The 27,117-nt window shown below is 38.3% G+C and overlaps 2 protein-coding genes and 2 pseudogenes across 2 annotated transcripts; all 4 read right to left on the bottom strand.

Moving 5' to 3' along the window:
* The window catches only part of LOC130135889 (glutamine synthetase, chloroplastic-like), a 44,332-nt pseudogene extending 39,480 nt beyond the window's left edge, over positions 1 to 4,852 (bottom strand).
* On the bottom strand, positions 1,161 to 2,645 carry LOC130135843 (DEAD-box ATP-dependent RNA helicase 7-like). Its single transcript, XM_056305644.1, has 5 exons — positions 2,423 to 2,645; positions 2,251 to 2,347; positions 2,011 to 2,105; positions 1,717 to 1,850; positions 1,161 to 1,528 (listed from the first exon to the last, which is right to left on the bottom strand). Exons 1-5 carry the CDS (start codon positions 2,500 to 2,502, stop codon positions 1,161 to 1,163), a joined length of 774 nt encoding a protein of 257 aa, XP_056161619.1. The 5' UTR covers positions 2,503 to 2,645.
* A 348-nt stretch (positions 4,853 to 5,200) lies between the features above and the next one.
* Positions 5,201 to 27,117, bottom strand: part of LOC115669015 (putative disease resistance protein RGA4) — a 63,740-nt pseudogene continuing 41,823 nt past the window's right edge.
* Positions 6,460 to 9,178, bottom strand: LOC130135842 (putative disease resistance protein RGA1). The gene is made up of 4 exons (XM_056305643.1): positions 9,025 to 9,178; positions 8,877 to 8,947; positions 6,597 to 8,686; positions 6,460 to 6,493 (listed from the first exon to the last, which is right to left on the bottom strand). The coding sequence occupies exons 1-4, from the start codon at positions 9,176 to 9,178 to the stop codon at positions 6,460 to 6,462; spliced, it is 2,349 nt and encodes a 782-aa protein (XP_056161618.1).

Genomic DNA, 27,117 nt, shown 5'->3' with positions numbered 1-27,117 from the left:
TCTTGACTGTGCACCTAATTCTTTCCTCTCACAATGAAAAGGCAATCACATTGAAGTACTTTCTTCTTTCACAAACTTCGCATAATTGCAAATTACCCTTGCCAACGGCTTTGGCGAAAATATCCATCAGATATCACCGTGGCAGAGTAAGACTACCGAACACAGCAATAATCAGTATGACCAATTGAAGTCACCGAACAAGAAAAATCTGAGCCAAGAGAAACCAATTCCACATGAGGTCCACAATATAGACTTAACATTGGTAGTGATTGATTTGGTCATCAAAAGAAACGGCTACAATGACTACTGCTCTGTTCATTCATTCTACCTTGCACAGCACACATTTCTTTTGCAAACGTTGTTTTGAACAAGAGATCAAAAACACGTCAATTGTCAACCAAACAAAATGAATAGGACAACCTTGCAGTGATCAAAATGGAGAAGTCATAGATTAGACTTCCAGTCCAATTGTCATAAGGCCACTTCTAATTTCAAACATTTACTCAATTGTTTAAGTTGGTGCTCAAAATTGGCAGAGGATTTACCTGAGAATCTCTACAGAATGAGTGACAAGTTGGGGGAGGGAAAACCCGTTCTCAAGGACTGGACTCGGTCTGATATATAAATCGCGAATTTGGCTAAATTCGTTTAGCCAAATTCGCAATTTATATATCAATTTTTGAATGAATGTATGGTTCATCTTTCTCCAAGGGGCTTTAAAGGCCAAAAGACCCTTGAGAAAGATGAACCATACATTCATTCAAAAATTGTCATGAATTAATTTTAACTACATGAGATTTATCATTTCGAACTTGAACCTTGGAACTAAATGGGTAAATCGAATTACATAGTATAAGATAAAAAATGTAGCCTGGCTGAGCATCATTGCAGTTCCACCATTGAAAAGCACAAAAGTAGGAAACAACTCTTCTATAGAACTGATTAAGAATATGTACTCCAGCGTACAACTCACGTCTGCAGCAAAAGCAAAAAATAGGGAGGTGGAGACATCACTAAAACGCCCCACAAAAAATTAGGAAAATAGAAAACTAAGTTGACTGAGAAAATATACCAAATATATTAGGATAATATAGGACCACGGTACCAGATACTTATCCTACAGTGGGTCATTACAAACACTCGAGGCTACGTTCCTAAAATCATAAAAATCGGCCAAAATTCCTGCAACGACATGAGAAAATATTATCTCGCATGATGCGACATAAGTTGATGCCTTTTTTTCGGGAAGCTCCGACTCCAAGGAACTGGCTGCAGATTACTTTATCACCATCTATTGTTGCTGCGACCTCTCCCACCACTGAAGCCACCGGAAAACGGGCCACTCCTTTGGCCAGAGAAACTACCACCCCTACCACCTCTACCCCCAGAAAAACCACCGCGCCCCTACCACCAAAGCCGCCACGACCAGCCCCACCGCCAAATCTTCCCCCTCTTGACTGGTCTCTCTCCTGGAGACGCGGCAATGTTGTTACCACCTCTAAGCTTACATTTGCTGCATTCTCATGACCTGCAACCCAGAGGAGTACCAAAATCAATCATTGCCCATATAACGAGAATTTAATTGAAGCGCTACACTAGGCTGATGGACTCACAGCATACTCTGCTATAATAATAGAAAAATCTACGAAAAGTGTGCGTAAGGTGCAGCATCACTTATTGACATTGGAGCGCTGATGAGTTCTGTGGTTTAAGTACCAGCAAGGAAAGTATCCAGATCTTCAGCTGCCACATCAAATACAACGCCATTTCCATCAGCTGTGAGAGTAAGATCCTTTGCAGACTCTACTTTTTCTTCAGGCAAGAATCTCCTCAGGACACCAAAAGCATACCTAAAAATCGAAGTGATATATAAGCCCAGAGTCAGATCAGGTGCGAATCGAATATAATACCAAAGCTAGAAGGGGGCCTGCCCTCACATCCACGCAATATCTACAAAGCAGTACTGCAAAGCAACACAACTTTTTGCTGACAGAGATCTTGAAAACTTACGAAGGTGTATAAATGGGCCTTCCAGTCTCGAGAAGTAAGGTTACATGGTTCTCAAGTGACGAGAGCAGTGATCTGCTCTTTATTTCACTATAATCCTGAAAAAGGAAGTGTACAGATTATATTTGTTAAATAACCAAAGAAAGAAGGAAAAGAGATGCATGTCAACGAAGTGCGATTAAAGAAAAAAATAAGCAATCAGCTTTGTTAAAGTAACCAGACGTGAGTGAAAAATAAACTTACAGGAGCCTTAGCTAGAGCCTTTGCAAGTAATTCTACTGCTGACATGCCAGACGTGTTCAGTAGTTGCTCGGCATCAGACTTAAATGCCGGAATAACACTGCATTTTGGAGAATATCAGCATCTCGTTGTTATAGGCAATGATTCAGCTACTCAGCAAAAAGACTGACTGTACCTATCAGAAATTTGTGTTATTGATTCAGCAGCTTCGATGCCAGCAGCTTGAGCAGCATTACTTGGCTGCAGAGCAGCCATGTGTTCAAATTTACACCAGACTCTTTTTCGATCCTAGATACGTTTGCCCTTCTTGGATCGTACAGCATGACAACTACTCCAGTATTGCCTAGAAAACATTAGTGCCCTCAGCATCTGGCGAGCTGCAGAAATAATGACACTATGGAAAATGCAGGTTTCAAGTTGAACAATTACCAGCTCTCCCTGTGCATCCAGATTTGTGAATATAGGCTTCAACGTCCCAAGGAGGCTTGCACTTAAAAAAAAAAAGGCCAACTATCAGCACGACTGCATTTAGAAAAACAGCAAATCAAAACATACCATATACAGCATACCTGGATAATTAACTGGACATCATTGATGTCCAATCCTCGTGCTGCCACATTCGTGACCACTAATGTCATAAACTTGCCAGACCTGAAACCAGCAAGTGTAACCAGCACTCAAGAGGCAAAGTTTAAGCAAGGAAAAGCATGTCATTTGTCAATTAAAAGGCAAAAAAGGTTTCAACCGTTTTAATATAGATGGTCATTGGTCGCCATTCCGAGCGTGTGGCCGGGTTGACTTTTACATTTTGTTTTTTCTTAATATATATCTTGTGGCTTGCACACACATTTTTAAAATCTTAAAGTCTTGAAATTATCACTACACTCAAGTATTGACACTTAAATTCAGATATGATTTTTCATAGTTTTTCTCATATTAAAATAATATTTTAAATTTTGGCGGGAAGTACTCTTGGCTTTTGCTTATGTGTAACCAAACATGCCCTAGATTGTGAAAGTTAATTTCTAGAAATACTCGCATACACAAAGCCAGAGAATAAGTGACATACAAGGAACGCATCACTTAAACAGATAGCCCCTGTAAATAAACAAAAGAATATTGTTTCCACAGTCATGATGCTGGACCTACCAATGAATCAGATCCAAAAACAAATACTAATAATTCATTCTATTGAAGCTTGTACCTGTGTATTCATCACTTGAGAATAAGAGGGTAGGCACCCCACTAAAAGAATCAGCCACCTTTATTCACTGAAAATATTTTATAATGAAAGGGAATTTTTTGCTACAGACCAATCTCTTTGCCTCTGGATGTAACATTTATATCCCGTATCATTTATAGCTTGCGCAACTACCACACGTCATTAAATCAGCACTCTCCAAGGAAATGAACTACTAGGCAAATTAAGTGGGTTGACTTGTAAACATAGTAAGGAACTCGCACAACATTGTCACCCACTATCTGTGGTTGACAACTGGAAAGCAGGTAAACCAACATTCCTAGTCATGTAATTCAGTATAACAAAGCATGCTTTCTTTTCTTTCTTCATCTCCTCTCCAGTGTGTTACGACATTAACACTCTTACATGAAATAATACCTATAAAGATTCTGCATATTCATCATTTACCCCTCGTTGGGTTTCTGCATATTCATCATTTACCTCTCGTTGGGCTTGCTGTATGTCCCCATGCAATGGCCGAGCTCCGGGCAACAATCCCGAAAGTTGAGAAGCACATTCCTTTGTCTCAGTAAAAATTATGGTACGGCCTCCACTAAAGAAAATCCAACCAGAGAAGAAAGTTTAAAGACTCTGTAGTATATCTCATGACCAACAAAAGAGCACAGCATTAAAGAAATGGAAATGGAAACAATTAACCTGCCGTAACAGCGTATTATGTCTGGGATAACCTGAGATGTAGCCGAGCTTGTACAAGGGATAACAATATGCCTAACATTGGTGCTGGCCTTCATTTTCTCATTCCCTACTAGAGCTACAGTTCTCTTGTTTTGTTTAAGGAACCTGGAAGAAATCTGGAAATGCAAAGTCACGGTATCAGGAAATTGAGTGAAGATAAGTTTGCACGACGGCAAATAAGGAAAACCAAACATTCACAACTAAGATACAAATTCAGAGCAACAAAACAAGTCATTTGTCATCAAAATTGGATCTGAGACAAGAGTGGATACAAGAGAAATCGAGTCTACATGAGGTCCATAACATATACTTAAAATTGGTAAGATAGTTATCAAAAGAAAAAAAACAAGAAAGACTACTGCTTCGCTCATTAATCCTGCCTCACACAAACGCATTTCTTTTATAAACATCGTTGTCACAAAGAGACGAAGAATATGTCATTTGTCAACCAAACAAAATGAGCAGGACAACCTCACAGTGATCAAAATGTAGAGACATAGATAGACTCCGAGTCCAACTGTCATAAGACCTCTTTTAATGTCAAACATTTACTCAATTGCTTAAGATGGTGCTCAAAATTGGCAATGGACTTACCTGAGAACCTCTGCAGAATGGCTGAACAGCAAACCAAGAATGTGCATTTCCCTTCTCTCTCTCTCTCTCTCTCTCTCTCTCTCTCTCTCTCTCTCTCCCCACCATTGCATTTCCTTTCAAATTCTTCATAGAGAGACTTTAGAAACTCTACTGTGATACAAAGCCATTTGCAGCTTTTAGTTTACACAGTGTTGCTGTCAAATGCTAACAATAAGATCACTTCGGTACTTGATCCATAGTAATTCCACTTTGGAAGTTTAGACAGGTGCTCAACAGGTCTAGGGATCGCTTGATTTCAGGAATTAATAAATCAGTAGCATGTATCATGTGAAAAGAAAAACGCTACATATTTCATTGTCGCCATTCATACCCTTGATTTGCTGCGCAGATCTATGCCAGAAGCTCCGATTCTATGGGAACACATTGACATAAAAGTTATTTTTAAGGGAAGTAAACCAGAAACCATTCTCGAGAGGAACATCTCATCACTCCATCTACGAGAGTTTTCCAGAATCATTGGACTGTGCAGGCATTTCACTCCTTGTGAAATCAAATAAACAGATTGCAACACTATATCTACAGCACGAGTCACGAGCCAGATTTAAGGAGCTCGGAGTTGGATGAGGAGTATGAATTTTTCTTCGTTTTTCTCGCACGGATGGGGATAAAGCGATGTTCCCACACCCTGTGAATACCTGCATTCAAGGACATGTCCAAACCTTTCAGCGATCTGTCCCATGTCCCCGAATCGAGAAATTGTTCATGAAAAAAGGTCCCACGTACCTTTAGAGAGAATATTAGGGATCGTGAGATATGTGCGGGAAATGAGCAAATCTTGTACCAGCGATCTGTCCTCCCCTCTCTTCAACGATCTGCCCATGTCCCCCCAGAATCAAATCAAGTAATCGAAACACACAATTCGAGAATTATTCTTCATGTAAAAAAATCTGGGTGAAAAGGTCCTCGCATACCTTCAGAAACGAAAGAGAGCTCGTGAGTTATGTGGGGGATATGAGCGATCTTGTCCCAGTCCTCGCCTACATCTCTCGTGCACCACCTCTCCAATTCTGGGCAATCGGAGATGTCTAGGTGAGTAAGGGACGCAAGCCTTCGCATTCCTTCGGGTAATGACGTCAACGAGGGGCACTTGATGATTTCAAGCTTCTGAAGTGATTCAAGAGCCACGATCTGCTCTGGTAATTCCTTCAAATTGTCGCAACCCCAAATTCTGAGCCACTCGAGATTGCTGAGCTGGAGAAGCCACTGTGGGAGAAATGCTAGTTTGGGAAGGCGTTCGATCCACAGGGACCGAAGACTGTGATGGAGTCCTCCATGGAAATCCAAGATGAGGTTGTTGTTGTTGCCGCTCTCGTCTTTGCATAAATCCAGCTCCTCACAACTATTGATAGAGAGACGCTCGAGATTGCTGGCCTGGAGAAGCCACCGTGGGAGAGATGCTAGTTTTGGAAGATGTTGGAGTATCACGGAGCGGAGATTGTGAAGTTCCAAGATGAGGTTGTTGTTGTTGCCGCCGCTGCTTTCGACGTAATTGGATAAATCCAGCTCCTCAGAATCCGAAGAATGGAGATCCACCAGGTTGGATTGATGTCGCGTACCCAGTGGTGGTGGTGGTGGTGGTGGTGGTGGTGAGAGGGAAGTTAACCGAGGACATGAACCGATGCTCAGAGATTCGAGTGAGGCGAGACATTTCCAGCACTCCACGGGCACACATTCTAGAGACTCCATCCCCCATATTTCCAGGCTCTCCAACTTATTAAGGTCAACTATCATATTTATCAACGCTGGGTGGGACCAATACAGGCTTAATCGCTCGAGATGTGGAGCTGGTGGCATGGCTTTCAATTTCATACAATCATAGATCTTCAATTCCAATAGACTAGGAAATGATGCCGCTGAAGTGGATGAATGGTCCGACTCGATGTATTCCAATTCAGTCAGTGACGAAATCTCTAAAATCTTGAGGTGAGGTAGTTGGCCCACTGGAGGGAGATGTTTACATGTTCCGCAACCGACGAAGCGTACCTCAACTAATTTTGGCAAAGAAGACACAAGGCTATCCGTCATCCACCTTGGAAAGCTCTCACCTTTATATCCTTTAATCCTCAACTTCTGCAGATTTGAGTGTGGCCTCAGTCCATCTAATAGCATTTCATCTCCATTCCCAATTACTGAATCATCAATATCGGAATCGCCCCATTGAAGTTCCAAAGATTCCAGAGAATGCTTCCCTATCAAGTTCGCAGCCTTGGATTCTGCTTTGACATCTGTCACACTTCCCAAATTCTCAATGCAAAGGCTTCCCAGGATGTTATTAAGCTCTTTTAGCTCCCCAATTTCACAACCATTCTTAGCAAGAGCTTTTTTTGGGGGCAAAATGAAGCGCGTTAGCCTATGTAGAGAACTCAATTGCCCTAGTCCGCGTGGCAAATAACTAAGTTTCTCACAATAATCTATGTCTAGATTTCGAAGGCTGACTAACTTCCTTATATCCCTTGGCAATTCTTCAAGGGCCCTACAACCACAAAGATTAAGTGTTTGCAAATTCTGCAATCTCGTAATGGATTTAGGAAGCCTTTTCAGTTTATAATTGCCAGAGAGGTCGAGATATGTGAGATATTTCAACTTACAAATGGACCTTGGCACCTTCTCAACATTATTTTCATGCAAATCCAAGACGCGTAACCTCTTGAAACTTTGAATGAGTTGGCGTAGATCTACTTCACTCGTTGGTTCCATTTCCCAATGACTCTTAGTAGACAGAAATGTTCTCAATGCACTTGCTTTCAAGCATGAGATTGGAATTTCACCCATCAAATCGAAAGTTGAACCATATGATACGTGACGAGTTCTTTCGTGTATGGATTTTGTGTCATCCCATGCCACCCAACACTCGGTCCCGGCAACTGAGCAGGCTAGATCATGCATCAGATCATGCATCTTGCAAGTCTCCTCGTCTTTTTGAAAATCTTGGAAGAAGTTGCTCCAAAGTAGATCCATGAAATAGCCATGAGCAATGTCTTCTAAATGCGGACTTCTATTTGATGGCTGGATAAATCCTTCGGCCATCCAAAGATCGACCAAAGTCTGCTTCTTTATTTCATAATCTTTGGGAAACAATGAACAAAACGCGAAACATTGTTTCAAATGTGAAGGAAGATGGTCATAACTAAGCTTAAGTATTGATATTATGCCGTGTTCCCTTTGGGACACATCTAGGAGCTCTTTTTCTTTGAATTGCAACCATTCGTGCTTACTCTTCTTAAAGAGTAAACTCCCAATAGTTCGAATTGCCAATGGAACGCCGGAGCACTCTTTAACTATATCTTTACCAATAGCTAGCATGTCAGGATCTTGTATCTCCTCTTCTTTACAACAAGCCATTTGCATGAGTAATTCAAGAGACGCACTTTCATCTAACCCCTTGAGAAGATGAGGCGAAGCAGTGCCGGTGATCTTCGCAACCGAAGTAAGGCGTGTAGTTATGAGGATCTTGCTTCCTCCAGCACCTCCCAACAATAAAGTTTTCAAGCTCAGCCATGTTTCTCGTTCTACATTCCACACATCATCTAAAATTAAGAGGTATCTCTTTCCATCAATCTCTCCCCTCAGTTCACTTTGCAACCGTTCCATCGCAACCTCGGTTGGTTCTTTCGTCTTTGCACAAGCTATCATATTTTTCACTATTTTTTTGATGTCAAAGTCATCAGAGACACAAACCCACATTTTCAAGTTAAAATGTTTACTGACAATGTTATCATTATACACACATTGAGCAAGAGCTGTTTTTCCAAGCCCCCCAATACCAACTATTGGAAGGATGGAAACGTTCTCTTGCACGTCCGAATCCAAGTACAAATTCCATGACCACCTTCTTATCTTCATCTCTCCCTATAATATTTCCCTCACGTATAAACGAATGCGTCTCTTCTCTCTTCCTCCACTCTCTCTCGGGGCGCTCATCCAAGTGGAATCCCTTATCAGCCTTAATGGCGTCGATTCTCACCCTAACTGCTCTTAGTTTGTAACTCATCTTCATTTTAAAAGCAAGCTGGTTTGAACTTGAGAAAAATGTCCTTACCTCCTTCATCATTTCATTGTGGCCCCTCAGTTCTAGTCGCATGGCTTCTATATTAAATTCTTCAAGCACGTCTTGTGCATCGTAGAAAGCTTCTTTCAGTTTATCAACCCAAAATTTAATTTGGGGACTCGGGTGGTATTGCTCTTACGCATGGGCCGATCTTGCTGAAGAGTGGAGACACCGTCCTTGAGCACCTCAAGTTCTTGCTTAACGCCCCATAACTTTCCAACATTTTCTAGTGCTTGAGGACCTAGATAAGCAACGATCTTTCCAGCAATACCGACGATGACAGCTTCCGCCATTTTTGTTCTCTTTGTTTCTCTGTGAATCAAAAGATATTAGTGCAGTAGGTCCAAGGCTTGAGACATCTCACGACATGTACAACAAGTTAATGTTGATGCTCATCGGAGACTAGCAAATCAAAAGCCTAACAAATCTAATTATCAACTCTATGACCGACTTCAGCTTATTATAGATAGGAATTCTGATCATCCACGCAAGCCTCAACCAAAAATGCAAACCCACTCAAGTCGCATCCGATGCCTGCAAGAAAACTGTTGTTTTTTTAAAGGCGTCATTCTTTACCTTTTTGTCAAAAGATGACCAATCATTTTTTATATTCTTGGGATGGATTTAATGTATGACAAAGTTAGTAACTAAGCTTACGTTATAAACTTAGGGAATGTTAGTTTGCTTTAATATTCAAGCACCGTGAGATGTGAGCTACGATTAATTAGCAACCAATATATATGGGAATATATAGTTACACATGTGCAATACACATTAGGATAGGAATTCTTTCTAGGAATATAGAAAGTTCTATACGTGTAAGTAACATAACAGATTTGTTCACATTCTGATGCCAACACTACACATCTCAATTCAAAACTCTCATTCATATTGTCACGTGACATTATTGCTATTATTTTACTAAAACATTACGGTTTGATTAAGGAAGTTCACTCTCCTTGCTAATCTCACAAAATCGTTTGCTTCCTATTATCAATGCTTCTATATTTTTTTTCCTTCCTTTATTTTTTCCTATTATCCAAATAAATAAATAAAACTGCCTTAAAGCTCTTCCCATATTAGACAATTCCAAAACTTGCACATTTATGCAAAGTAAAATCCTATATCTGTACACAATCTTTTACTATTTCAGTTTTTTATTGTAATCATATCGATTAGTTTGAAATCCTTTAAATAACTGAAATTTGTATTTTTTCTTTAACAACTACTATAAGACAAGTCATCTCTCTTGTCTTTTAAGTCTGGCTCTTATTTCTATCCCCCAACATATTCTTCTTCTAATTTAGCTCTACTCAATATATACAATCAAATCTTTGCTGAATTTCCTATCTGATCATCTATTTTTTAATCTAAAGTTATTTTTGCTTTTTCTATTAATGACAAATAGGCAAGCTTTTCTTACTTACTACAGCAACTTTTATAATTCTTTTTACACTAAAAAAATGCACCAATTATTATATTATTATGATAATAATTGTTTCTTTTTATACAAAGTATGAGTAGTCTTCTCACAATAATGTGTTGTGCACGTCGCGCATCTACTTTTGTTATATTGTAACATTCTTATCATCCCCCCAATAATAGGAATGTGTCTTAGTCATTACCTTTTATGCATTTTCTCCATGCATGACAATCCTTTTCGCATATTTTGATGAACTCTCAAGTAGGGTTGGTTTCATATTTAATAAATATATCATTCTTTTATACAATTACCTAAATTTACTAACAAATGCCATTATCTGGAACTTGTTACAGGTTATTTCAAATGAGCATTGCTCCATGCAAGAATGACTTGAGATAAGTGGCATGATCCTAGGTTATTTTTATTTGTTTGATATATTTTGGAGAGTTTGGACTTAGTAAGCTGAGAGCAAGACTCATTAGGAATGGCCCTACCTATTCCCTACACCTTTCTATTGGGCTTGGTGTTGGCCTATGTCCTTTTGACACATGGCTGTATACAATTGGCTTGAGTCTCCCTTGACAAGTAGCAGCCTATCCATATGAAATAATCCTGTTAAGCAATTATTTTGATCCTCTTACCATAAATACCCCATCAATTCACTCGTTAAGGTAGGATGTAATCTTTTACATATCCGGTGGATATTGAGAGAGCTGAGTTTGGAAGTTAGGACCACAATTAAATTGGGACGAAAGTGACAAGTTTGCTAGATATGTAAAAGATCACGTCCAGTTTAATAAGTAAGGCAAGTCGATGTTGTTGTTCTTGTATGTAAAAGATTAAATGGTATGATTAAGTTCTTTCCCACTTTGTTGGAAAGTATGTATGTACATTGGAGTTTTGCAATCAATGTTTGTCATTTTAAATATTTTATATTATCTATAATTATTGTATACTTACATAATCTAATTCAATAAGTAAGGCAAGTTAATGTTGATATATTGTTCTAGAAAAATTATATTAGATTAAATTAGATGATTGAGTCTTCCTCTACTTTATTCTATAGTAATATGTCTAATTGATGTTAAGGAAAGTGGAACGGGATGGAACTTTGTGATGATGTGGGCCAACCATTTAACTCCATTTTAATGAAGTTTTTTATTATTGATTGATGTGTGTGTATGTGCCTATATGTAAATATGTATGTATTACATATACTTAGTTTGGTTTCACAAACGACACATAATAAAATATAATGAAAGAAAATAATCATGATGATAAGAGTTGGCTTGGCTGAAATTTCTTCGGACTTGTTTGTTTGTAATTTTTAAAAAAGCAAAAATAATTTTTTTTTCTCTCTGTTAAAATTTAAAATATAGTTCAAGTATTAAAAAAATTATAAAAGATTATGTGTAATTAGTGTGAAAATTTCATATGTTTCGGACCAAAAAACATTGTTAGCATGCGTCTGAAATGAGATTGGATTCAAAAAAATAAAAACAAGCCTTTAGCTGTTTTGCCAATGCTTATGAAAGCATAGAGCTTGAAATCAGCCACAGGAGATGGACAAGCTTGAGGGGAATTCTCATCATCCACGCACATTACAAGATGAGGCCTAAATCAATGTGCATATAGGACCCACAGCAGTCGAGTCCGAGGTTCGTGATTAAAGGCAATGAAAATGCCGGTGAAAACAAATCACTAATGTCGCGCCCCGAACCCCACCGAGCCCGCAACATCCCTCCGTGGTCGTATTGAAAATGCGACGTCCCAGGACTCGTCGCCGACCCACGCGAACATCAAAACATAAAGCGCAAGCGGAAACGATTAAAAGCACCCAGACAAGATTAAAGACCAAGGGTAGTAGAACACTTGAACAAATGAACCACATATTTCATTCAACGGCACGCACTTACAAAATCCAACCTTACATACAAAGGCTACTAGGGTTAAAACCACCATCATCAAAAAGGGCAAGTGGTCGGGTAGGTTAGCCTAGCTATACAAAAAGGGTCCACCAACTCCATGGACTCCTCTTCGGGATCTTGCTCTAACGGCTCTTCCTCGGGATCCCAAAACGCTGTGACGGACCATTCATGGTCGGAGTCGGGGGTCTGAAATGGTTATATAATAACTATGAGAACGAGTCTCAATAAGCAACACCCTAAACCCTACCTAGGCCAATGCGTACCCAGACAAGTCTTACTTGCAATCTAACAAGTAACGTACAAAATTCACATCCACGCACTTACCTCGCCTCAATCCACACATCACCTCTACACGTTAGTCAAATCATGACAATGAAATAATATCCCGATAATATAACACACTCATTCAAGCGCCATCCACACTCGCACCCAACTAATCCAACCAAACATCCACACGTACTTCAAGCCAATCCAACCAATCACATTTCGCACACGTGCCCAACCAACCATCTCACAACTCGCGCCACTGCACCTCAGGATCATTCTCACAGCCCGCGCCACTGCGCCTCAAGCCCATTTGGCACACCGGCCATTCATGCTTTCACACGGACCGCCGTCAACACGTCCCAAGTCCGTAGCCCTCCGATCAATCCGGGCTCAATTCCAATGACCGACGTAAACACATTCCGGTCCAACACACCTTTAACAGGCCACCGTCAACACGTCTCAAGCCCGCATCCATTTGGCACACCGGCCATTCATGCTTTCACACGGACCGCCGTCAACACGTCCCAAGTCCGTCAACTTTCATTCTACAGACCACCGTCAGCACGTCTCAAGTCCGTTCTTACATCCAATCCACCACAATTTCCACAAAATGCACCATACTAAATCGAGCGCACAAAGGCCTCGATAGGCCATCGAACCTAGCCCCCAACACAGCACGTCCAACGCAATTTAGGCATAAAATCACACATGGAGAAAAATCACAAGTCAAACCGCCACTCAAACACACTCACTTCAACAACGAGCAACCAATGCAAATTGCCACTAATCGAACATTAATTCACACACGAACTATCACACATTTAAGCCCCACTTCGAGCACCAATCGATCTCACAAATCATCACACAAAACGGCCCTTGAACCGTCACAATGTAGCCCACGTTTGCACCACAAATCAGCCACCACACTCAGCCATAAACAGCCACATTCAGCCACAAAGAACAAGGGAAAACCGAATATACAGATTCGGAGTAATTCTGGGCCAGCGCACAGTTCTGGAATCCCTTTTTAAATAAATAGTAATTCAACTCCAAAAATTCTAAATTTTGGATATGTTGTATAAAACATCTTGATAAACATTTTCCGTGAAGAACTTGAAACCCAGTTCCAACTGTAAATACCTCTTTTTGTCACTTGAAGTTAGACGAAAATCAACCCGTCCGGTCAGGCCGCCTGACCATCAAAATGTATCTCATCCAGTGCCCAAATCACTTTGGAAAGCCTTGAAATTTTTATATGTCATAGACACAAGTGTTTATAACAATTTTTGTGAATAAAGTTTGTTGAAAAGAGGTCTGAAAAAATTTATAGAAAATCGGAAAGACCAGAAGGTCGGGTGAACAGTAAATCCGACAGACTGAATTCGGTTCAAAAATGGACTTACGAATGGCATTAAATGATCTTCAAAAATTCTAAAATTAAATTATGTCATACTTCAAGGTGTTATGAACAACTTTTATGAAGAACACTTCCTCAAATTCGGTCCACACAAGTCAGAGTAAAAATAGTAAAATCCAGCGCCGCAGCAGCAACCTTACCGGAAATCAACCAAAAAGCACCACTAAGCAAACCAAGCACAACCAGCCACTAAACCAACTATCCACGGTCATAATCCGCCCCTAAACATGTCCATTAGTAACCCATTATCCTAACTAAGGCTTAGGGGGCACTTACTCTTAGCCTAAGCAAGAAAACCGAACAACGGGTGCAATAGAGAGCCTCGGCACGGCAACGGCTACTCCGGCGAAGCAACGGCGAGGGCGGACAACGGATGGCAGCTCAGGTGGTCGGTGATGGTGTGAGGGTGATCGTGGGTGGTGGTGATGGGATGGACAAATGGAAGGGAAGGGAGAGAGTGAGCTCAGTGGTGGTGTGTGGCTGAGATGAGTGGCGGCGGGCTGCTCCGGCGTGGCTGGGCTCCTCGCGCGGCCAAGGGAGAAGGAGAGGAAGGGGGGGTCTCGGCAGAACAGGGGGAAGGGGATGATCGTGAGAGAGAGAGAGAGAGAGAGAGAGAGAGAGAGAGAGAGAGAGAAATCAATTTAAAAAGGTCAACAACCCCACTCACTCTCATCCAAGGGCTCACATTAGATCTTGGTGAGCAAGTCAAGATCATAGGGCCACGAAAATTCTAGATTTCAAATTAAAGAAAAGGCTAAAAAGACATTAAATAAAATAAATCCAGAGGGAGGTATACTGGTCAAAATCCGCACCCGGTCCAAATTTCACTTTTCAATAATTTCGGGCAATCTCGAGGCTGGCCACATTAATATCGACACCGTCCAATTAAATTTGTCCCGGAACTCTGAGAAATTCGACACCAAAGTTTGGACTCTAAATAACGGCCAAATTCGATCGAGTGCGATTCTAGCGAAATCTCAATTTTAAAAACAATATCCGAGAGTGATTAGTTCCCGGGCGAGATTTTACTATAAGCATACTGACGAATTACACGTTTTATAAATCCCAAAAATGGGTCGAAATTCGGAATGTCACAACTAATCTTATAGTTCATAAAACAATAAACCGATGCACGCATGGTGAAAATAACTGGGAGCGAAATTACTAGGAGTGGGGGTGGTATCGAAGGATCAAATTCGACAACAGCAAGCCTGCATGAAATGCAAGCAACAAGATTAGAAATAGTGAAGAAATGGTTCTTGAGTGCTGCCTGCATTTGTCCTCGTCGCACATTATATAGAGAAAGAAAAGAGGAACATTCCTTTCTTATGTCGACACAAGAAGGAAACTTGGGAATTGATCCCTTTCTTCGCCTCCTCAGTTACCGTTAACACAAGAAAGGGATTTCTTTGCATTTCATTCTTGCAAATGGGGTCACATCTGATTACTTTCTTTTGTTCGATGGAATGGTTCTTTTATATCCAATAATAATATTTTTGTAGGAACAATTTTAGTGCTAAAAGTGAAATGTTCAAGTTACAACCCAAAACATCGGCAAGTATTTGATCTCCCAAGTAATCTCGCAAACGATCATGTTCATTTTAACAGGAAACAGCTATATTTTGGATGGTCTCCCCAAATCCTTTTTTCTTTAACAACCATGGAAATATTATCTAATCAAAGTTTCTTTGTTTTCCTTTTCTATATTATAAATATAGATATATTGATCTTAACAATTAGGTACTCTTTATAGAATTATTTTCTTGCTTTACGATTCAATTGAGTATTACTTATATATTCTTTTTTCCGTATTTTGTCAATGCATTTAGTAAATTCATGAGATTAGACGTTGCCTTTCTTTTCCTGCTAGTCTCGATGCCCATTGGCAGGCAAAGGCTATACCCTACTGTTCATTATGGTATTAAATATTTTGCTGAACATTGTGAGATTATAATTTTAGCAAATTATATGACTATAATTTTGAACATCATGTTAAATATTATATTAGGTTGATTTTGAGCCTATTCTACCCTGAACGAGAAACCTAACAGGTCAAGGCCGGTTTCCAAATATTTTTCTTGGAAACTAGCCTCACCGGGTTGGTTTCTAGCCAGATCACACATGGAATTTATCAATCGATTCATTGCTCACCCCAAGTAAAAATGACCACCTCATGCTTCAATGGGCACATATATTTGGTCTTTCGATATTTATCTAGAAAGTCATTCCATAAGGGGAGACATACCTGGTCGGACCTTCGAGAAAATAAAATATTACAATTTGCAAAAGATGCTTAAATTTATACAAATTTTAGGTACATGATAATTAGACTATACCTATTATTATCTTTGAGCTCAGTGGGCATCGTTTTCACTTTGGCTCCATTTACTTTCTTCATAACTATAGCTCCTTCTCCACATTTTTGGCACATGACATCTCTTTTCAATAACTCTTCAACTTGTGATCTGAAAAATTATCATCACTGTAATAAAATTGTATAATGTAATACCTGTCGGAACTTAATCCATTTCAATCGTGTTGTGTAGGTTCTCAACTCAACAACAAACGTCGAATCTATGTAAGGCATTGCCATGTCATCTTCTCCAACTTCTTTCTCAATCTTATTGGCATAAAGCTTGAATCATGTGCTTGTTGTCACTAACAACACGATTAGTATCCTTGTTCTTCACAAAATATATATTGCCTTTAGCAAATCTCAAAAGCAATGTGCAATGTTACTGTTGATAGAACCATGGTTGTACTCGTTCTAAACAAAACATACCAAAAAATAATCAATTGGCAAGCAAAATAACCGAAAATAGAAACGAATGACGACTTGCCTTCTCATATAAAAGAACCGCGTCGATAAAATTCAGCTGCCTATTTCTTTTAGTGTTAAATCGTTCCATAGTGTCGAAACTCGTACTTTAATTTGTTTTTTTCAAAATTTCAAGTAAAGAAACCAGTGCATATTAAAAAGTTGGGTTAATACCATGAAAAACCCTAAACTTGTACACATATGACAATTTTACTTCAAACAATATTTTGACCACTAAAAATCCTAAACTTATACATTTCTGACGAATTTACCCTCCATTAATTTCTGTTAAATTGGATTAATACCACAAAAAATAACAAACCGATACACCTATAATAAACGAAGGGTAAAATATAAAACTGGCACATCAGTCAACTGCTACGTGTCATTTCAAAGCAATTTAACAGTAAAATTTAATGAAAACAAATAAAGGGTAAAATTGTTACCGGTTTATCAATTTGGGGCTTTTGGCAGTCAAAAAATTAGTTTGGGATAAAATTTATCATAGGTGTACCGGTTTTGGGTTTTTCGTGGTTTTAACCCTTAAAAATTATCACAAAATTTAAATTTGACCATCACCTCTTTCTCTGAACCGAAGATCCATGGTTGGTAAAACTAGGCACTCTTCATATGAATGATTTGACAATAGAGAAAATTCTATATATAAAAGATACCGGTGATAGGAATTATACGAAAAATTGAAATCTGTGTAATCGTAAATAATTATTTTTTAAACATTTGATACCAAAATACGCGCACATGGAATTTAAAATTTTTATCATTCATTAATGCCCCTAATTAAACATTAAAGTAAATGTTAAGTCTGGATTGTTATGTCGCCAGTCACTATTGCTTAAGAAATTCCATTCCATTTGTTCTTGCATATATACTTTGCTTGACACGAGAGCAAGAGATGAGAATCAATTGTTGGGGAAGCAAGTGTTAGCTTGGCCAGCTTTGGCTTTACGCATCGCATTTTCAAGACATAAATTAGAGAAAGAGCAAACAGAATATATATATAGTTTGGTTTCACAAAACAAATCAGACATAATAAAATGGAACAGAAGAAGGTAATCACCATCAGAGTTAGCTATAAAAATCTATGTAAACTACATACCAATATTTACTTACTGTAAAAATTTCGTATGTTTCAAGCCCAAAAAAAGTAAAAATGTGTCTGAGATAAGATTAGATTAAACAAAAGCAAAATGTAAAAACCTATCAAAATCAAACCCTTAGGTACTTTGTTGACATTTGTGAAAGCGTAGAGCTTGAAATCCACTTGAGGTGGTGGACCATATCATTGTCCTTCCGATTGAAGAGTCTTCTTTTTCTCCTTTCCATTTTTCCTTTTTCCAAAAGGCCAGCAGAAAACAAAAATTTCTCCACTCGCTGACGTCACTTTGCTGTCCCGTAACGATCCTATAGAAGAAAGTTTCTCCGTTAGCTGACAAATGAGAACCCCCAGTCACTTACAAAGGCTACGCTACATCCAGCACAATCAATTCATGCCCAGCAACCTCGTTTAATTTTTTATTTTTTATTTTTGGTATTGAAAGGGGCGAAGCCCAAACACTAGATCCGACCTGATCTCCTATCAATAAAAGAATCAAACCTTTTGGTGTATAAGTGGTTGGACTTAATCTTAATATTTAAATGCTCTAACACTCCCTTTAATATATAGGTTAGACTTAATCCTAATACTAAAGCATGCAAATATATAACGGGGAGGCAAATAAGGGGCTAGCAAAATTTGAACTCATGACCTCCTATTCTAATAAAACATAAAATTTAATGTAATCATCATCAACTGTTTAATAATTTAAATTAGTAGATGAAATGTCTTGTTTAATATTTAAATACTTTTTCACAGAAAATGCCCCAATGGCTGCACAATTTCGGGTGTTCAGTCGACGATATCGGTTAATGCTCGATGATAAAATTTATGACAGCAAATTGGACACGGGTCTTTTGTCCATATAAATTGTCCATATAAAGACATGGGTTTGAAAATGGACATGGACCTTTCCTACCTTTTTCTGGTTCTAATTCATGTCGAGTCAAATAGCTTATATCTTCATTTGGAACACTAACTGCATTCGAGCAAGGACAACTGTATTATTGATATAAGTGCATATATACTTCCTTTGTAAGACAGTACGTATCAAAGATTAGAAGACAAATAAAAAAAAATGTATACTTCCTCTGCATTACAATAGTAAGTTTTAATATAGAAAGACTAAGAATTTACTTGAGGTTAGAAACTTATGCACGGGATTTGTAAGTTTATGCATTTAAAAAGTAATTACGGGCGACCCTGTTTAATTAAAAAATGTTAGGTACTGGCAAGCAATAGTTAAGCCGCCCAAGTGGTCTAGGAAGTAACAATTCAAGTTTCCTTTTTCTCAGCAGATGCAATTAAAAATTTCTCCAAGTGGGGGCTAAAGAACAAATTAGCCCAGTCTTTTTCTTATGACGCCCATTTTAATAGTTTCATCACATGCTTTCCTTAGAGAACAGTGCCCGATCACATGCTTTCCATAGAAAGCAATGCACGTTCAAGTGCTTTCCTTGGAAAAGGATGCACGTTCACATGGATGCCCCGATTGCTCAGTAGTAAATATCGGAGTGTTAAAATTAACACGACTTGGATCTTGAGAAGAGAGAAAATTAATATAGCTGTCCGGGTAACTTCGGCATCTAACTTCACATGGCAAAGAAAAAAAACTTTATGTCCATGAAGCTCTGCTTCTGCCAGAAATTAAAATGAAAAAAAATGATTATTAAGTATCAATGTGAAAACAAATAACCCAGCTGTCTTCTAGTGACGCCCATTTCTAGAGTTTCATCACATGCTTTCCATAGGAAACGATGCACGTTCACATGCATGCCTCGATTGTCTAGTAGTAAACATCGGAGTATTAAAAGTAACGGGACTGGGATCTTGCGAAGAGAGAAAATTATTATAGCTGTCTGAGCAAAAAGAATAAAAAAACTTTATGTCCATGAATCTCTGCTTCTGCCAGAAATTAAAATGAAAAGAAAACGATTATTAAGTGTTATTGTGAAAACAAATAAGCCCAGCTTTCTTCTAATGATGCCCATTTTCACAGTTTTATCACATGCTTTCCTAGAAATCGATGCACGTTCACGTGATTTCCTTAGAAAACAATGCACGTTCACGTGGTCAAGAAAATTTATGTTCATGAATCTCTGCTTTTGCGTGAATGAAAAACAGAAGAAAAACATTATGATCTACAAATTGTGAATGAAGTAGCATGAAACCTTTTGTGTGCAAAAAAGAAATTATATATTGGTACCAATGTGCGATGGGATAATAAAAGCAAGTTGATGAGGATGCTTTTCGACTTCAAAATTTCATACGTGGAAAGGTAAAACAGCTCTTGAAGTTGGCTAATATAAAAAATCATATATAAATTTATTCATTGTGTTAAATATGTCTTGAATTTTATGTATTCGGTCCGGTTTATTACCTGAACCGACATATTTTTTGTGCAACCCAATGTTTTGGGGGGTTCGGGGGCTACGCCCCCAAGGAAATTTTTTTGGGGAGCTCTATTTATACTGCGGCTAGGTTTTTTCATTGATGATAAGAAATTTGTGAGACATGAGGTTTTGTTAAGTCGTTTTTTCGACTTCTGAAAACTGTACTTTTTTTTATTATAGTGGAATCTTGTTTTGCCTCACCCGTGGACATAGATCACCTTGTGATCGAACCACGTAAATCCTTGTGTTTTGCATTTGTTTTTCCGCGTTTGTTTTCGAACACATTGTCCCTTATTAATGGCCAATTACCTCATTTATTAGATAAAACTTTATATAGGCACCCTACCTCGATTATTGTACAAAACCTCTCTTAAGACAATACAAGGATACAATACTAATAAATAATAGAAAATATTTAAATGACAAACACTAATTGCAAAACCTTCCCCACAGCCAATGCTCAAAATTGTTTAACCGCATGCTTTCCTTAGAAAACAATGCATGTTCACATGCTTTCCTTAGAAAACAGTGCACGTTCACATGCAGGCCCAAACACCGAGCATTAAAATTACCAGGATTTGAATCTTGAGACGATAGAAAATTATTGTAGCTATCTAGGCAACTTTAACATCGAACTTCACGTGGAAAAAAACTTTAAGTTCATGAATCTATGCTTTTGTCTGAAATTTAAGAAAAGGAAAGAAAAGAAAAGAAAAGAAAAAAGATTGTGAAGTATCACTGTAAAAGCAAATAAGCCCATCATTTTTCTCCATTTTCATATTTTCATCCCATGCTTTCCTTATAAAACAGTGCACATTCACATGCATGCCCAAACATCGAGCATTAAAATTAACAGGATTTGAATCTTGAGACGATAGAAATTTATCTAGGCAACTTTAGCATCTAACTTCACATGGCAAAAAATTTTAAGTTCATGATTCTCTGGTTTTGTCTGAAATCAAAAAACGAAAAGAAAAGAAAAAAGATTATGAAGGGTAAAAGGACATTATAAGTGCCATAAGTTGTGTACGGAGATCACTTTGGTGTCATAACTTTTTTTCAGATCACTTTGGTGCCAAGTCAGAGGAAAAGAGATCACTTTAGTGACTCCGGCCAAAATTCCGGCTAAAAAAAGAGCCACGTCAGATTTCCGGTGAGCCACATCAGATTTTCGACGAGTCATGTCAGCATCAGAAATTAATAAAAAAGAGCCACGTCAGATTTCTGGCGGCCATGTCAGCATTGGAACTAAAGTGATTGTTTTTCAAAAAAGTTAACACTAAAGTTATCCGAAAAAAAGTTATGGCACCAAAGTGATCTCCGTACATAACTTATGGCACTTATAGTGTCCTTTTGCCGATTATGAAGTATCACTGTAAAACTAAGGGAAAATGACACAAATAGTCCATGAACTTTGGCCCAATGTGCATTTTGATCCCTGAACTTTTAATTTGTTCAATGTAGTCCCTAAACTTTAATCTAATGTGCAATATAGTCTCTGAACTTTTAATTTGTTCAATGTCATCCCTGAACTTTTGGTACATGTTCAATTCAGTCCCTGAACTATATGAAAATGTTCAATGCAGTCCTTTCCATTAATTTAAGTTCAGGGACTACATTGAACATTTTCATATAGTTCAGGGACTAAATTGAACATGTACCAAAAGTTCAGGGATGACATTGAACAAATTAAAAGTTTAGGGACCACATTGAACATTAGCTTAAAGTTCAGGGACTACATTGAACAAATTAAAAGTTCATGGATCAAATTGCACATTGGGCCAAAGTTCATGGATTATTTGTGTCATTATCCCTAAAACTAATAAGCCCAGCTCTTTTCAGATAATGCCCATTTTCATATTTTCATCCCATGCTTTCCTTAGAAAACAATGCACGTTCACATGCTTTCCTCATAAAACAGTGCACTTTCACATGCATGTCCAAGTTGTTTGGTAGTAACATCGAGTATTACAGTTAACGGGATTTGAATCTTAAGAAGATAAAATATTATTATAGCTGTCTGAGCAACTAAATTCATATAGGCAAATACCTTTATGTTCATGAATCTCTGCTTTTCACCTTGAAAAGCCCCCACTGAGATTCAATATCCCCACATCCAATAGCTCTATTAGCATCACATAGAGAATGGACGTGTCCCGATACTGTCTTAGATAAAGAGTACTCAAGGGAATAGTGACACCTAGACTCAAGATAAGCATCGCATAGATAACAAAGTGCAGCTTGTAGAACAACATTGGCCGAGTTTATTATTAGTGAGCAGCTTGCCAAGTTATCAACCCTAACTTAGGAACATTAGTATTAAACCAAATAAGTCTATGCCATAGCAACTTGGACCTCCTATTTCTGACTAATTCCCAAGCATCAGCAAATGGCATTAGAGCATGGCAGGATTGAATTACATAAGCTTGCTTAGCAGGGGACCATTCCCAATTATCACCATAAATAACGTCTGAAACTTTGACATTAGACTCAAGGCAGCATCATAAGCAACACTTGTAGAATAAAATTCTAGTGGCACTCCAGGATGCCCATTGTAAAACCATAAGGAAGTAGATTTGCTGCTCCCAGCTATATGTTTGATATGAGGCTGCTCACATTCAAAAGCTTTCACCAAATGTAAGTAGAGTAACTCTTAGCTTTAGCAGACCAGATACTTAGGGTCTTTAACAGATAACTAAAGGATGTTTAGCTATTGAGACTCCTTTGGCCCAATGCATGGAGCAGCAACCATATCTAATTAGGATTGATGATAGTAAAACTCAGTCTTTTTGGAGATGAAAGGAAAAAAAAACTATTTTGCGAAATAACCTATTTAGTGTGATTCAATGTAAAGAAGAACCCTAGAACCAGAAATTTGCATAATTGTAGAAAGAAGTACTAACCAAAATAAGCAGAGCTTTTAACTGGGCTTATTTAGCTACTACACAAGAATCGCATTTTGTTAATTACACTAGTAATATGCCCTTGTATTTTGCACGGGTTTAAGATTATATTATATATTATTCCAAATAGTGCTGTAGATGTGAATTTTCGCAGGAGAAATAATATGCAAAAAATTATTACAAAATAAATATTCACATCAATTAAATTCTCCGCTAAAGCTTACGTGGAGCTTTACTTAAAGTGGATCCAGCCTTGTAAGCTTAACCTCCGATTAAAAATGAGACATAAAATTGTAAATTTCTCTCTTTTGATAGACTTCCTCCATTTGTAAGATTCTTCATGGTTCTGCCATCAATTTGGTGTGTAAAAAGCAAGAGAGTTATTTATGTAAAATCTTCTCAAGAGCAAGATGATTTGTTCTGAGCAGCAAGAGCTTCAGCCTCAAGGGTGGGCTCCCATAGAATTGTAGTTTCAGCAAGTAACGAGGTCACGACATATGGGTCCATGTTTGAGGCAGGTCATTTGTCTTCCAAGTAATCTGTTTATCATTTTAAGCCATTAACTAATTGAGCAAGGATGATGAACTTTGTTTTATAGATATTCAAAAACAATGAGATGTCCAACTGAGATGTCGAAGTCTTAACTTCGATAATGTTCTGTATATGTTGGATGAGTAAGGACTGATATGAAGATTTACATTGTATGAAGCAAAACTGTGGGAGTGCTTTACCCACCCATCGGTGGCCGCGTTGGTTTGCGCTCAGTTCCTTTCACAAGAGGTCCTGGGTTCAAACTCCCCCATCGGTGATTTAAGTGGAGGGTCGTGGCGGTGGGATGCTGCGCTAGCCCCCCTCGAGGACTAGTCGGGCATCACCGCTGGTTTGAGTCCTAGCTCGCCGGCCGCGCGGACACCTCGGTTATCAAAAAAAAAAAACTGTGGGAGTGCTTTATGATAGTTAAAAGTTTAAAAAAAATTGGACATCTCAGTTGGACTGAGACCAAAAACAAAAAAGTTTAAAACAAATTGCATAGTAGAATTCTTGAACTGAGACCAAAAGACTGTACTATCTATATGTTATTTTCTTAGGGTACCGTTTCTTGAATCCTCTATGAAAGTTAAGCATCTCTGATTTGATATTCAGACAGCACGAAAGGGAATTAGTATGGTTATTTTTATAATAGATTTTCCTTGCTTCTCAGTGTCACGTCCCACACGGATTGAGCAACCATGATTGGCAACTCCCTACATAACGGATTTCAAGTAATTCGGGCGTCACAACAAAATTTGAGTTCAATTTAACGGGGCAATCTTCGAATTTGACTAGCAACTGGTATGATTCTTCTGAGCATTACCCAATAAAATGTGTCGATGTTGGCTGTTTCATGCTTTCCCGTCAACCTTCTCTCATTTCCTTCATTGGAAATTGCTGACGTGGACGCCAGCAGTCTTACGTGATACCGTCGGTGCGAACGTAAACAATTTATTATTATTATTTTTAAATTTTTTATAATTTTTGTTTTCTGTTCTTTTCTTTCTTTCTTTTTTCCTTCATCCATTGCGATCGCCGGCCTCCTCGATGCCCTTGCCGGAATCTGGTGAGGGCCAACCTCGCCCGCTGAGCGAGGGTCACCCGTGGCTAGCGAAGGTCGACCCCGTTGGCCTCGAGTGAGGTTCGCCCTAGCCAGAGGACGACAACTCGCCAACTTCGGGCGAGCCTCGCATGATACCAATGAGGTGACCTTTGTCGAGGTGACGACGATGGCAAGCCTCACCAAATACCCAAACTAATTTCGACAGGCCTTTGTCAAGCCTCACCTGAAGCTGGCGAGGCTGACCCTCATCGGATCTGGCGAGGGAGAGCCTCGCTTGGCGGGCGAGGTCGCCCTCGCCAGATTTTGGCAAGTGCGAGCCTCATCGACCCTCATCTGTGGCTGGTCGCCGGCCATTGAGGAGGCTGGCGACCGCAAAGGATGAAGGGAAAGAAGAAAGAAAAAATAATAATAATAATAAAATAATACAAAATACAAAAATTATTCACGTCAGTACCACGTAAAATGGCTGGCGTTCATGTCAGTAATTTCTAGCGAAAAATTAGCCGGATAGACTGAATTGACAAATTTTCAAAAGGTTTGGACTAAATTGGCCAAATTGAAAGGTTTATGACTGAATTGGCGCAATTGTAATAGGTTTATAACTTTTTTGGTAATTGTCCCTAACGAGGCATCTTGATTTTATTTCCCAAATACTTTGTGGATGAAATTAATTTTTGTCAATTAATAATAATGAAATTGCACTGATATTTTTTTAAAAAAGATTATTTTATGTAATGTTTTTTTTTTATGATCGAGGATCCGCCACCATTCCTCGGAGACAAGCCTGCACAGGTAATCGGGGTGCCTATACCTCGGGGTGCCTAGCCCAGCAACCCATCGCCAGGGCCTCCCACTTAAATTACGGAACCGAGGGGGGATTCGAACCCAAACCTCTGAGGAGGGAAGGAAAGCGTCCACCAACTCGGCCATGCGCAGGTGGGTTATTTTATATAATATTTTTCATAGATATTTTAAAAAAAAATCATTTTATGTAATGTTTGATTTACTTAAATTTCATCATTTTAAAGTTTCAAGTTGGAGAATGTAACTATGATTTCATTTTGGAAAATCTTTAAAGAGGGTTTTTTTTTTGTTTCATCCTATTATCCCGCTATATGTATGTATGTATGTATGTATGTATTATATATATATAAGGGTAAATGACACATACGGTCCCTGAACTTTAGTCTAATGTGCGATATGGTCTTTGAACTTTAAATTTGTTCAATGTAATCCCTGAACTTTAGCCCAAAATGCAATATGGTCCATGAACTTTTAGTTTATTCAATGTGGTCCCTGGATTTTTGGTACGTGTACAATATAGTCCATAAACTATATGATAATATTCAATGTGGTCCCTGAACTTGAATTAATGGAATGACGAAATTTAACATTTTCATACAGTCTGAGAACTCAATTAAACCTGTACCAAAAGTCTAGGGACTATGTTGAACAAATTAAAAATTTAGAGATTACATTGAACAAATTTAAAGTTCAGGGACCACATTGCACATTGAGTCAAAGTTCAAGGACCATTTCATTATCCCTATATAAAAGACAACTGATACGAAAAATGTTTGTTTACAAAATTGTGAGCTCGTTTCCTATTTATAAAAAAGTTTTAGTGTTCTATTTTAGAGGATTATAGATCAAGACGGTTTATGGATACTTAAATTTGCATCTCTTTATTAATGTGCCGTGGACTTTTTCAAACTGGCATCTCAGATTACTTATTTAATGAGATGTTGGTTAATTCATTCTGAGATGGTATTTCACCAACCATATATGTAAACTTCAAAGAAGTTGACTTATTTAATGGGATGTTAGTAAGTCCCTTCTACGTTGCTAGTTAACTAACCACACTCGTAAAATGTGAAAGAATTTGCTGACTTACTAATGTATTGGTATGTTTGGTAAATTTGTTATAGGATTGGTATTTTACTAAACCGACAGGTAAAATTTGAAAGAAATTAATAATTTTACTAATTTGACAAAATATTGCTAAATTCTCTATAGTGTTTTTAGTTTAGTACTCAATCTTGTAAAATTTCAGAAAAATTGGTAACTCGGTGATTTCATAGAGGGTTGGTAAGTTCCTTATGAGGTTGGTATTTTGTGTAAATTTTAAAGAAGTTGAAAATTTACTAATTTAGCGAGGTGTTGGTAAATTACTTATAGTGCTGATATTTTACTAGAAACAAATGTGGACTTTAAGGCTCCATTTCACGGAAAACAACTTTTAGGAAAACGTTTTCGGGATTTTCCGGTGTTCGTTTTACGGAAAATAAATAAGTCATGGAAAATATTCTCCCTCAATGGAAAAAATACCTTCAAAGTGAGGAAAATGTTTTTCTCTTTTCAAAAAGAGCAAAACA

Source organism: Syzygium oleosum, unplaced genomic scaffold (assembly GCF_021117445.2).
Source record: "Syzygium oleosum isolate NSW1041296 unplaced genomic scaffold, Sole_v2.1 Sole_v2.38, whole genome shotgun sequence".
NCBI classification, from domain to species: domain Eukaryota; kingdom Viridiplantae; phylum Streptophyta; class Magnoliopsida; order Myrtales; family Myrtaceae; genus Syzygium; species Syzygium oleosum.
Note: the sequence above shows the minus strand (reverse complement) of the source record. Positions and strands in the feature narration are given on the sequence as shown.